The sequence below is a fragment of the Primulina eburnea genome, chromosome 5, assembly GCF_022965805.1.
Source record: "Primulina eburnea isolate SZY01 chromosome 5, ASM2296580v1, whole genome shotgun sequence".
NCBI lineage: Eukaryota > Viridiplantae > Streptophyta > Magnoliopsida > Lamiales > Gesneriaceae > Primulina > Primulina eburnea.
The window spans coordinates 13,270,827-13,285,705 of NC_133105.1; the positions used below are offsets into that span (position 1 = coordinate 13,270,827).

Consider the following 14,879-nt stretch of genomic DNA (forward strand, 5'->3'; position numbering starts at 1 on the left):
AGGCGCCGCTTTCTAGCGCCGCAGCGCTTGAATAGTAACCTATGAACAGTACCGTGAACAATACCCGTGAATAGTAAATTTTTTAAAAAAAATTGGGCATTACAATTCTTCCCCTCTAAAAATAGATTTCGTCCTCGAAATCAAATCATCAATTTCAACTCTACGATATAATGAACAACATTGAAAATAAGACCGAGAATAGAAGCATACTTCATTTGAATAACTCTGGATATTTTTGTCTCATTTTGTCTTCTAATTCCCAAGTTGCTTCCTCGACACCATGTCTATTCCACTATACTTTAATCAACGATATCAATTTATTTCTGAGTTGCTTATCTTTTCTGTCTAAAATCTGAATCGGTCTCTCAATATAGCTCAAAGTCTGATCTCACTCAACCTCGTCTGATGGAAGTACATGAGAAGGATCTGGATGATATTTCCTCAACATAGACACATGAAAAACATCATGAACACCTGATAATGCAGGCGGAAGAGCTAATCTATAAGCCAAATCACCAACACGTTCCAAAATCTCATACGGACCTATGAATCTCGGTGATAATTTACATTTCTTTCCAAATCTAACTTTACCACGGAAAGGAGATATTTTTAGAAAAACTCTGTCACCTTTCTCAAAAATCAACGGTCGTCTCCTGATGTTCGCATACTTAGCCTGCCTATTCTGAGCAACTCTCATACGACTCTGAATCAATTTCATCTTCTCTGTCATATCTCTTATCATATCAGGTCCTACAGTTGGTGCTTCAGATAAATCGTCCCAATACAGAGGAGATCGACACTTCCTTCCATATAGTGCTTCAAATGGTGACATTCCAATGCTCACTTGGTAAATATTGTTATAAGAAAACTCGACAAGTGGTAACGAATCCTGCCAACCAATACCAAAATCCATCACTACAGCTCTCAGCATATCCTCTAATGTCTGAATAGTACGTTCTGACTGTCTGTCCGTCTGAGGATGATATGATGTACTCAAATGAAAACGAGTACCAAGGGCCTCTTGTAAACTCTGCCAAAAATGAGAAGAAAATCTGGGATCACGATCTGATACAATTGACTTAGGCACACCATGCAATCTCAAAACTTCTCTGATGTACAATTTGGCCATCTGATCATGCCTATATGTCATCTGATAAGGAATGAAACACGAAAACTTGGTTAATCTGTCAACGATCACCCAAATTGTATCACAACCCCTCGACGACCTCGGCAATTTCGTGACAAAGTCCATAGTGATATGATCCCACTTCCATTCTGGAACTTTAAGGCTATGCAAAAGACCTCCTGGTCGCTTTCTTTCTACTTTCACTTGTTGACAATTTAAACAACAAGATACAAATTCTGCTATGTCAGATTTCATTCTTTTCTACCAAATTTTTTTCTTCAAATCATTGTACATCTTTTTACTTCCAGGGTGTACACTGAATTTACTGCAATGAGCATCACGCAAAATCTGTATCCTCAACTCTGAAATATTAGGAACTACAATACGATCATTCACAAACAAAATACCATCATTATTGACCTGAAATTCTGATTGATGTCCTGATTTGACAAATTCAACTAATTTCTGAATGCTTTGATCTAACTTTTGGGCCTCTCTAATTTTGACAAACAACTCGGGCTCTGCCTAAATCATAAATACTCTTACAGGTTGAGTATCTACCACAAAATCCAAACCAGAAAGACAACATTCTTCTATAAATCAGATACACTGCTAGTGATCAAGGACATATTACATACTTTTCTGCTCAAAGCATCGGCTGCTGCATTCGACTTGCGTGGATAATATTTTATCTCGCAATCATAGTCTTTCAACAAGTCTAACCAACGTCTCTGTCTCATGTTCAACTCTGCTTGTGAAAAGAGGTATTTCAAACTCTTATGATCAGTAAATATCTCAAATTTCTCACCATACAAGTAGTGACGCCAAATCTTTAAGGCGAAAACCACTGCTGCTAGTTCCAAGTCATGCACTGGGTATCTAGACTCATGTGGCTTCAACTTTCTTGAAGCATAGGCAACCACACGGCCATGCTGCATTAATACACAACCCAATCTTTGACGTGAAGCATCAGTGTGCACTGTAAATCCTCCTACACCTAATGGAATAGTCAAAATTGGAGCACTAGTCAATCTCTGCTTAAGTTCAACAAAACTATCCTCACATGCCTGTGACCAAATAAATGGTGCATTCTTTTGTGTCAGCTGGGTAATTGGCCTCGCAATCTGTGAAAATCCTTCAATAAATCTGCGATAATATCCTGCCAAACCCTTAAAACTACGCACCTCAGGAACAGATGTCGGTCTAGACCAATTGATGACTGCCTCAACTTTACTCGGATCAACTGATATACCAGCACTCGAAATCACATTTCCAAGGAAAACCACTCTATCCAACCAAAACTCGCATTTCGATAATTTAGCATACAAATTTTCAGTTCCCAAAATTTGCAAAACAGCTCTCAAGTGCTCGGCATGCTCAATTTCAGATTTTGAATAAATAAGAATATCATCAATGAAGATCACAACAAATTGATCTATATACCGTTGAAACACACGATTCATCAAATCAATAAATACCGCAGGTGCATTGGTCACCCAAAAGGCATAACCAAAAATTCAAAATACCCATACCTGGTACGAAAAGCGGTCTTAGGCACATCTGCCTCTCTAACTCTTAACTGATGATATCCGGATCTTAAATCAATCTTAGAATATACTGAAGAACCCTGCAGCTGGTCAAAGAGATCATCAATCCTTGGTAAAGGATACTTATTCTTTACTGTGGCTTTATTCAACTGTCTATAGACCCGTCTTTCTTCTTTACAAATATAATCGACACAAAGTCTCATAGACCCGTCTTTCTTCTTTACAAATAAAATCGGAGCAACCCAAGGTGAAACACTTGGTCTTATATACCCTTTAGCCAATAGATCCTCAAGTTGTTCCTTTAGTTCCTTCAGTTCAATTGGCGCCATCCTATAAGGAGCTCTAGAAATAGGTTGTGTACCTGGCATCAACTCAATGTTGAAATAAATCTCTCGGACCGGAGGAAATCCTGGAATCTCATCTGGAAATACATCTGAAAATTCACTAACAATTGGAATATCTGCCAATTTAGGTACTAACCTTGAAATATCAATTTTATAAACCAAGAAACATTCGGCTCCTTTCTGCAACAAACGAGTCATGGACAAAACATATATCAAAGGAATCTTAGCTCGAGAACCCTTACCATAGAACGTCCACTGATCTGTCATATTAGGTCTAAACTTAACAACCTTCTGAAAACAATCTACACTAGCCCTGTATCTTGTCAACATGTCAATGCCAACTATGCAGTCAAAATCAGATATCTCCAATACAATACAATCAAGCTCAATAACATTATCCTCATAACGAAATTCACAACCATTTATCATTTCAGCTGACCTCATCACTTTGCCCAGTGGAGTATAAATACATAATGTAGATGATAATGACATAGAATGCAATGAATGCAATGTGACAAAGTGCTCAGCTATGAAAGTATGTGATGCACCAGTATCCATCAAAACATAAGCAGGATAACCTGAGAGAAAACAATTACCTGCAATGACATTATCTGGAGCATTATGTGCCTCATCCTCTGTGAGTGCAAAAACTCGAGCATGTTGTCTAGGTGGCTGTCTTACCCTGTGGTCACCACTCTTTTTGTTCTGATATGACCGATTTGACTGCTGATAGGAATGAACTGCAGGGGTCTAATGATTCTGGTGAGGTGTTTGTCTCGATGATCCCCCACTCTGAGATATATCACTGCCACGATTAGGACACACTCGAGCATAATATCCCACTTGGTTACACAAGTGGCAAGCTCCCGAGACTCCTCCACAATGATCGGTATAATGTCTACCACCACAATGACCACAAGTCGGGCCTGAATAACCAGTGCTCTGAACTGAACCAGACTGTCTTGATCCACTAGAACTCGAAAAATTACTGCCATGCCTCTTAAATTGTTTGCCTCTAGCATTAAACTGCTCTCTTATGTTGCCACTGTTACCGCCAGTATTACCCTGTCTGAACTGCTGTCGGAACTGTGGCTGTTGGGGTCTTTGTGAATATTGAGAACCTCTCTGCCTAATGATTCCAGTTTCAGCTCCCTTGGCTCGATCAAGAGCCTCAGCAAAAGTGTTAGGCCTTACGGTATTAACCAGGGTAAAGATATCAGGGTTAAGACCATTTATGAAGTGATCGGACTTAGCTTATTCATTGGATGCTACATGAGGAGCAAATCTCAGTAAATTCGAGAACTTAACAACATAGTCCTCAATATTCAGATTTCCCTGCTTTAGATTTGCAAACTCGGCTCCCCTCTCTTTTCTGTAAGAGGTAGGAAAGAAATGCTGATAAAATTCAAATTTAAAAATATCCCAGGTAACAATCGTACCTCGACCCTCTAAAGCTTTCTTGGTCATTATCCACCAACTCTTAGCAACATCCAATAACTTATGAACACCTAATTTGATTCTACAATCATCTGGATACTCAAGAGATTCAAAAAATTGATCCATATTCTCCAACCAGTTCTCACACTCTAATGCATTCTCGGTACCCTTCAACATCGGTGGGTGCAAGGACTGAAATCTGGCTAACAGTATCTCCATCGGAGTCGGAGTTATATCCATCTGAGTATGAGTAGCACTGTCCTGATCTTGCGCCACTAGTATGTCCTGTCTACGTCTACCACGAACTCTACCTCGAGTAGCCATGTCTGATATAAAATAGATCAAACACATATAAAATCACAATATCATAATCATCTCAATCTTGTATCAATAATCTCTAGCTCTTGAGACTCAACAATCTCAAAAATCTCGAATAAAGCTCAACAATATAATATCTCAATTATAAACAGGTATTTCACATAATAGCACAATGAAAATGCTTGCAAAAATATCACATGAAAGCAATTCAAATTGACTCAATCTATCTTGTTCCCAAATATCTTACGCTCTGATACCACCTAATGTGGGGCCCCGGGTCCGACATCTAATATTAATAACTATAAATATACCAAACCCAACGATTTAGTAAATACATAATTTGTGGTTCACAAATTCACATAAACATCGTCAAAATAATTTAAAGGTTACAAATGTTTGAAATATAAATTTTAACATGTCAAAATAAAGTAGTGAACCCAAGTAATCCAAACATCATCAAATAGCTCCTAAGACCCGAGAATCTCACTCTAACTCGTATCTCCTCGCCTGGAACTGGACTCTGGCATCCCAAGCCTCGCCTCACCTACCGTCAAGCACATGAAAACAAGAGGTAGCCGATGTGCCGGTGAATATAAACCCAGTATGATACAATCAATAACATATGAGAATTAAAATTTCACAAAATTCATATAAACTCATAAAGATGTAATATAATGCAATGCATGATCAGAAGCTATGGGCTATCAATAAATCTCAAGATCAAGTGAATCATCTGGTCATAGGATAACCAAGGGAATAGAATCAGCCAGCAACAGCCACCGACTCATCTGCTCGGGGTGGGGTGCTGTGTTCTACAATCCCAAGACTATGGTGCGCCTACAGAGAGTGTTCAGGCCATAGCAGCGACCTCCGCATACACTATGCCAACTCAACTATAGCTCCCATACGTCCAACAAATCAATAAATCAAGGCGACCTCCGCCATATCAAATCTGAATCAAAAAGTGGCTCAATATGCAATGCAATGATGCATTTCAATCTCATCAAGTCAGTATCATAATAAGCTCATCTCAAAAGATCAATAATCAACAAATCACAAATAATTCATCAAGCCATCGAATTTTCAATTTAAAATAAAAATGATACTTTTACCTCGTATATTACCGACCGTAACATACCTTTCAAATATTATCAAAAGAAGATCGAAATGTGTAGTTGAGAAGTCTTGAACCTCTGAATTCTACTATAACTCAAGAACTCGGATCATTTATCAAAACAGAGCAATTTCTGTACAAAATTCATAATTAATTCAATACTTCTTCGAATCAAGATCTGCAAATCGGATATACTAGAAAACTCAAAGCCCAACAATTCTTCTTCATAAACTTTTGTCAAATAAAGTCATTTACTCAGCCGTTCATAATCTGAAACATACAACATAATTTTCGAAATTCTGCATCCGTACCAATCTGACACATTTTAGTATTTCGAGCATAACTCCCTCAATACTCAATGGAATTAAGTCCATTTTATATCATTGAGAAGACAATACAATGCTCTATAACTTTTATTTGAACACCAAATCCAGAATCGCAACCAATTAATACCAGAATTCGAATAAACAGAAGGCATATACACAAACTCGGGATTTAGACCAGCTTTAGTAAATATATCATATCTCTTTCATTTTTTCATGGAACTGAGTGATTCTTGAACCAAATTGAAGCTAACTCGATTGTATACAAGTTTGATGAAGAACATAACTCCAAAATCCAAACACAACTATCCCGTATGCTTGAAATACAGAAGGTTTAAAAACCGTTCTTTGCACATAAACAAGAAACCATGCTCATATCCATTTTAAATTCAAACCAACTCAAATACAATATCTTCAACATCTTAATATCTCAAATATCAATTCTAAACTTCAACCCATTTCCAAACTTTAACAAAAATCAGAAAAACTTACATCCTTGTGAAGCCCGTGACGAGAGGATCACAAATCTACCTTCATTTTACAATTTTCTTGAGCAAATCTCCCTTAATATTAGAAAGAAGTTTGAAAATGGAGAGGAAATAGATGAGGGTTCGATGGAAAAGAAGGGAAATGATAGGTGAGGGTGAAAAGTGACTCAAATAATGATTTTTCGCGTTTGTAGTGCCACAGCGCCACTTTTTAGCGCCTCAGCGCCAATCCTTCGCAAAACTAGCGCCTAAGCGCCACTTTCTAGCGCCGCAGCGCTTGAATAGTAACCCGATGAACAGTACCCGTGAATAGTAACTTTTTTTTTAAAATTCGGGCATTACATCCAATCTCCTGATCAAAATGCTCACCTGCATCATTCACACCTAGTGAATCTAAAGACTAACACATATATACCGTTAATAGCAAGTACATATACATGGCACACAACAGTGAAAAATACTGTAATCAACATATTTTTCATGAACTTAAAAACATAAACGTGAACGTGTCATATGAAATCATAACATGTCAAAACAGCTCATCGTATCATCATATATTTATACATTTCCTTTAATTGAATTCAGTTCATTAGTTGTGACTATCGTAACATCGTTCATCATTATACGATAGATCCATCTACATAAAACTGTGATACCCGGCGGCTGTCAGACATCAGTGACAATTTTACCCATCCACTGTGCCTAGGCCTCATCATCAGCATTTACATATACATCTTAAGCATTTACATATACATCGTTAGTCACAACTAATTCTCATCCTTCAAAACATCATCATTTTCATCACTTATCAAAATAATGCACATGCGTAAATTTTCTTAAAATCAAGCATGCAACGTAATTTTCATAATTTCATAAAAATCATATTTATGATGTATAAACATTTAAAAGCATCATAAATTTGTGCTCAGGGCGCTGTCAGGACTAAAAACTCACCCCAAGTGCAAAATGACCATTTTGCTCCTGGAAACCCAAAATGACAGCTTTACTCCCGGACCTCACAATTTCGACCCAGAGCTTAGAAAACTCCTTAAAACACCTGAAAACATATTTATAAGCATTTCTTATACGTAAACGGGAGTCCGTTTCAAAACTTAATCGATTCATTTTAAAACTTGGATCGGAGTCCCGGTTTTAAACCGAATCAACCCAAATTTCAACCAAACTTTTCCCAACTTGAAATATGACTTAAACCTACATGTCCAGGCTAAAAAGCACTTATTCTAGCCTAGTTATAACCCATGAAACAACCCCGAAACGTTGCTGTTATTTTACTGCACGAGCTAACTCAAGACCCTAGTGCACCAAATGTTCTATACTTTTGATCCTATCTCAAAACCACGCGGAACAGCACCTAACCAGCTATATTGGGACCATGTTTGAACCCAAGAGACTCCCCTGGACCGACCATAACTGACCCTACTTGAAACATCTACTATCTACTAAGTTTAAAAATGCGAAAATATTTTCTAAAATAAAACTCGCATTTTCGAAATAACATTTAAAAATGATCTTAAGTATTTGACAATAAAAATAGTGCGTAAACATAAACGAGTAAAAATTGTGAAAATCATCAGCGTATCAAAACCAACGTATAAAAATGTTAATATCATCTCAAATCTCATAAAAACAAAATGCGGAAAACATGTGGTCCTCGGGTCGTGTCACCCCACCAAGTCTGTCTACTTAGTGTTCAGCACCTCCAGTCCTCTCAATAACAAGCTCACCTGCATCACACACGCCTAGTGAGTCTAAAGACTCAACACCCCTGTACTGTTAATAACAAGTACATATACATAGTACACAGCAGTGAAAAATATTATACTCAAGATATTTTTCATGAACTTAAAAGCACAACGTAAACGTGTCGTATAAAATCATGTCGTGTCAATTCATGTCATCTCATAACATGTCATCTCATATTATCATATACGTGTCATAACAGCTCATCGTGTCATCATAAACTTAAACATTTTCTTTTAATTGAATTCAGTTCATTAGTTGTGACTTTCGTATCAGATCTATCGTATCAGCTCTATCGATGGATCCATCTATAAAAAAACCGTGGTACCCAGCGGCGGGGGACATCAGCGATAGCATTACCCGCCCACTGAGCCCGGGCCTCATCTCATCATATCTCATGTCATCGTATACATATACATCGTCAGTCACAACCAATTTACATCCTTCAAAAATATCATCATTTAATAAAAACGTGCATATGCGTAACTTTTCCTTTTAAACAAGCATGCAACGTATTTATCATAATTGCGTAAAAATCATAAAAAATTAATGCATAAACATTTAAAATATCATATATTTGTGCTCAGGATGCTGCCAGGATCAAACTCTCACCCCGGGTGCAAAATGACCATTTTGCCCCTGGAAACCCATAAATTATCTTTTCAATCTTGGACCACTAAAATTGATTTGAAGCTTACCGAACTCCTTAAAATGTCCCAAAATTTTTTTATAAGTATTCCTAGGCGTAAACTCGAGCCAAAATCACAACTTACCCGGTTCGTTCGAAAACTTGGACCGGGGTCCCGATTTTAACCCGAATCGGCTCGAAACTTAATCAAATTTTTCTCAAATTTTTATCATATCTTAAAATACTAAAAGGTCCCTAATACTATAATATTGTCCCAAAAATCTTGGCTGATATTCTTTTGAGTCTACGCGCTTCTGCTTAGTATGTCGTTTATAACAATCCCTTCTTTTGTTCATTAAGCACTCTATTTATTAGGAACTGTAACGCCTTTTTTAGTGACAAAGAATAATCAAATTGAGCTCAGTCATAGGTTATTTTATGGGCTAATAAAGGATTTTTATCTTCAAAACCTCGGTGGTTTGGAAAGAAAAAGAAAGAGTTGTTGAAACGGAATCGAGCTTAAAATGCTCTTGGAATAGATGATATAAGATCTTACTCAAAGAAGTATTCTAAATATAGAGATATGGTTTATACCGATGATGTGATATAAATTTTCTTGCCTAAGGTCTCCGGTTCCGGGATAGCGTACGTTTGATCAACCGAAACCTCTAGATCGATTAGTTGGCGAGCAGATACTCAACTTGCAACATATGGCCCCCAATCCCCTAACCTTTCGGTCCCCTCTAATCCCACAACTTGTCCAGCCATTTAATCTCATTCTTAAGGCTCTAAGGACCTCCTAAACCAAGCCAAACCAACGCTCTTGCTGCTGCACGAAGCCATTTACAGAAGAGCATCGAATCTCCTCTATACACACGATCGAGTTACCCTTCCAATGATCGAGCTCCTCTCTCAACCACACATCCATGGTTCACCTCTAACTTCTTACTAGACCCTACTGGACAGTACAAGGATCACGGTTACAGCCCTATGCAATCTAGAATATACCAACAGCCGCAAGTCTCCAAGGAAGTACTCCCCAAACCCATCGTCCTATGCACACAATGAGCCTTACTCGACCAAGGCTAGCCTCCAACCCTTAATCCCTTTAATTCTTGATATTTTAAACTCCCTTGCAACAAAAACCCCGCAGCCCCTTGCACGGTACATTAAAACGTGATTGGAAAACAAAGAATACATGTATTTGACAAGAACAAACGAAACCTTCCCTGGTATGGCTGGATCGACACTACACCGTTGTCGTAGGTATTTTAAAGCTGTTGTTAAAGCCCCTGTGGTTAAAGGGTGTGCTGAAAGACAACGGTTTTTTTTCCGTTGTTGTAGCTGCAATTTGCGACGATTTTTGACAAACCGTCGCCTACATATTTAGCGACGGTTAGTTTGTGATTTCCTTCGCTACTTTTAGCGACGGTTATGATTTTCGTCGCTAATATTAGCGAAGGTTAGATCATGATTTCCGTCACTAATAGTTTCAGGAAAATAAAATAAAAAATTACTTTTAATAATTTAATAAATCTAAAAAAAATTACAATTGGAATAGGCTAACAATATTCATGATATTAACAAACACTTAAAAAGTTATCAAAAATTAAAAGGAAAAAATTTACCCTAAATCAAAATTAAATCGTGTAAGAAGAAAAAATTTTAAGTGTTGTAAAGTATTAAAATTGTGTAAGAGAGAAAAATTTTAAGTGTTGTGAAGTGTGTGGAAAAAATAGAGCGGAAGAGCCGGTATTTAAAGAAAGTTTGCGACGGTTATAGGAATAACCGTCGCTCTTAGCGACGGTTGTACTGAAAACCATCGTTAATTATGGCGTTTATTTTCAATTTTAAAATATTGCGACAGATTTGTGTAACCGTCGCTATATTAGCGACTGTTTAAGCTAAAACCGTCGCTAAATATAGCGACGGTGTTAGGGAAACCGTCGCTATATTTAAGCAGGCGACAGTTCTACCGTGTAACCGTCGCTAATTTTAGCGACGGTTGTTTTTAAAACCGTCGCCATTATATAAAAACGTCGCTAAATATAGCAACATCAACCAAAATCCGTTGTTGTTTATCGAAAAAACACTTTAATCGATGGTCTTTTGCTTAAAAAAACACGCACAGTTGTCGTAAATGCTCAAAGACAACGGTTTTATAGAACCATTGTTATTGACCCTAGAGCCGTGTCTTTGACCCCCAAAAGACAACGGTTTTTGTAAAATCGTTGTCTTTTGCTTTAAAAAAAGCCATGCGACAACGGTTTTAGTGCCAAAAGACAACGGTTTTTGTAAAATCGTTGTCTTTTGCTTTAAAAAAAGCCATGCGACAACGGTTTTCACTAAAACCGTTGTCGTATGTGTGTTGTTGATACATGAATTTCTTGTAGTGAGAGATATACACACACATATAACACATCACAGTATGTATAAGACGTAAATGATGCAGAAATAAGGATACGGAGCGTGCCTTGATGATTGAAAAATAAGAACTGATGCAAAGGGAGACACGGTTGAAGCTTTTCTTTTGCAAAACAAGAGAGAACGACGCCTTCAATTGTGGAGCTCTGAAACCGAGGGTGGGAAATGCTGAATGGGGAGAGAATCTGAATGGAGAGGTACGTATATCAGCTGTGGGGGCTTACGGGAGGTTAAGGGATTTAATTAGGCTTAATGAGATTGCAATTAAAAAGGTTAATGGGTTCTAACCTTGATAATTAAAGGTTTAAAAGGATATTTAAGCCCGGTGAGCCTGAAAGTTGACCCGTTAAATTCAAACACACTCCCAAAAATATTTTGGGTTGAAAAGATCTTGAAAATATTAGCCGAACTCTCAGAAAGTCGCCCGATTCAATAAAATTTGCTATATGTTAAAAATTAAAATATTGCGGGTGAAAATACCCAAAATTTCTCATTTTTGAAAAATGCACTTAAAAAAGTTTTAAATTAATTTATAAAAAAAATCATGCAATAAAATAATTTTCTTGAAAATTATCTCGTCTCCGATCCTCAATCGAACGTGAAATGCATCTAGAAATCCTAATGCATTAATTTCATGAATTAAATTCTATCATGCATGTATTATGTATAAAATATATAAAAATAATTAAACACATAATTAATGAAATAAACATGTATTTACTGCTTTAAAATAATTAAATAAAATACCAAAGATATTTAATAAGTTGCATGCATGTGGTTCCCGTGGACTTTCAAATTTTCGGGACGTTACACTACTACCCAAAACACCAGCCCCTTGCGATACCCACAAACCCACACCGCATAAGACAACCGAGCCACACATTAACTTAGCCGTCCGACCAATTCCTAGACATTGACCAGCTGTGCATGGCCCTCTCCCAGCCCTGTCGCGGACTCAATAGGGTCAACTTCTTGGCTAGAAATCGAGCCATGAAAGGCGGCACACACCAAAGCCTTCGATCTTGCCAAAACCGAGCCAACCTACACCAAGTACCGATCGGCCCTCACCTAAACCCATAAAGTTTCGACTCCAGCTCTTAACCATCTTCTTTCTCGACATTATCAGCACCCTAGCACTCAAATTCGGCAGCCCCTTGAACAAGGATATGAAAAATGCGAGTTGTACACAAGAAAAATGCATGTTCATGTCAAAATCTTTGCAAAAATGATGCCATACAATGGACCAACGAAAATTTCATGCAAAAACATATACAACAGCATATAACATGGTGTAAATGATGAGAAAATAGATACATGACATTCCTTAACATTTACGTGCTCAAAAGCTTGAAGATACGAGCGTGGGACGTGAAATGGAGAGGCGGAGAGAAGCTTTCTTGAAGGAACTTTCAATGGCCAAAGTGTTCTGCTGTAGGGAGGGTGAAAAGCTGCTCCTTTCACCTGGAGGGGGCTGCTGAATAAAGGGGTGGGAGGCCTCTAAGTGTTAATTAGGTTTAGGTTTAGTTTAAGTGTAGTTTAAGTTAATTAAAATGTGCACTAATAAGCCTCAATTAAAATTAAAAAGTTTTTGAGCCCATTACGCAATAAAACAACCCAACAAGCCCAATAACACTCTCGAAAAATATTTTGTTTTGATATCTTTTAGAAAATATTGCCCGAACCCTCAAAAAATCCTTCGAATCATAAAAAATTGTGTATCGATTAAAAATATAACCGGCAGGTAAAAATACCCAACCAAGGCCCATTTTCAAAAATCATATTTAAAACACCTCATAATAAATAATTAAAAATACGTTCCTGTTCGAACGCGAAATGCAACTTAGAATTTTAATGCATGAAACTTTAAATAAACCTTGAATTAAAACACAAATTAATGAAATAAAAATGCATTTAATGCATTAAAATAATTTAATAAAAAACAAAAAAAAATTAATAACTTGCATGCATGTGGTTTACGTGGACCTTCAAAGTTACGGGACATTACACCATCACTTAATAAAATAATGCATATACGTAATTTTTCCTTGAAACCAATCATACAACGTATTTTCATAATTAAGAAAAAAATCATAGCGTGTTACATAAACATTTAAAAACATGATAAATTGGTGTTCAGGGCGCTGCCAGGACAAAAATCTCGACTCGGGTGCAAAATGACCATTTTGCCCCTGGAAACCCAAAATGATTGTTTTACCCCTGGACCTCAACATTTCGACCTGAAGCTTATCAAACTCCTTAAAACACCTCAAAACATAATTAAAATTATTTATTAGACGTAAACTCGAGCCTGATTCAAAACTTAATCGATTCGTTTTAAAACTTGGACCGGGGTCCCGGTTTTAACCCTAATCAACCCGAAACTTAATCAAATTGTTCCCAACTCAATTCATGAGTTAGTTATACTAGACCAGCCCCTAAATCAACAATTCCAGACCCCGTGTGACCCCCAAACCCTTGCTGGAAAAATCTGCAAGTTACTACTCGAAACCCTAGACGCCACCTTCTATATTTTCGATCCTAGCCTACACCCAACGGGACCAGCCATGCACCAGCCCCTCCTAGCCCACCTTAGGAACCTACTGGACCTACTTGACTCACGGCCACAGCCCCATGCAAGCTTCTACATCCCTACGCTAGCTAGTCACCAAAGAAGTACCACCCGCGGTCAACCTCTACTCTACAACCCCAAGCGGCTCTAAAGACAAGACCAGCAGCGTGCGAGCCACTCTAGGCCTTGTCTCATACCCACCAGTAACAGCCCCTCACGCCACCGGCTTCACCCAATCTATCGATCTACTCAAATCCGAGACAATATCTCAAAAACACACCTATCGGATCTTAGCACGGCACGCCTACCCTCGACTCCAGCCTTATGACAACGTACTCCTCGGCATGTACAGCCTCCTAGGACCCTTGCTCTGTAGCCCCTTGAAACATGTCAACAGAAAACGTGAGTTGTGAAAGAATATATGCAAATATCATGACAACTGAAGCCATAAAATTTTAAACATGCAAGAACTATGAAACCTTCGACCATGGCACGCATAACTTCAATTATATAGCATGAATGAAGCATAAATAAAGATACATGGCGTGCCTTGATGCGTAGATGTTCAAAAACCCAAAGAAACGCGCGTCGGAGAAGCACAGGAGGAGCAGGGAGGGAAAATTTCTTGAAACTTGAGAGTTTTTGAGAAAGGCTGCTGTTTTTGCGAGGGGGAGGCTGCTGATGGAGAGGGAAGGGCGGCCACTATGATGGAATAGGGTTAGGGTTTTCTAGGGTAGGTTTAAATAAATAAAACATGCACTAATGGGCTTAATCTAATTTTTTTTAAAATGATTAAAAAA

General features: G+C 37.8%; 1 protein-coding gene across 1 annotated transcript; it reads right to left on the reverse strand.

The window, feature by feature from the left end:
* Positions 1 to 388: 388 nt before the first annotated feature.
* Positions 389 to 913, reverse strand: LOC140831381 (uncharacterized). The gene is made up of 2 exons (XM_073195132.1): positions 628 to 913; positions 389 to 543 (listed from the first exon to the last, which is right to left on the reverse strand). The coding sequence occupies exons 1-2, from the start codon at positions 911 to 913 to the stop codon at positions 389 to 391; spliced, it is 441 nt and encodes a 146-aa protein (XP_073051233.1).
* Between the last annotated feature and the right edge of the window lie 13,966 nt (positions 914 to 14,879).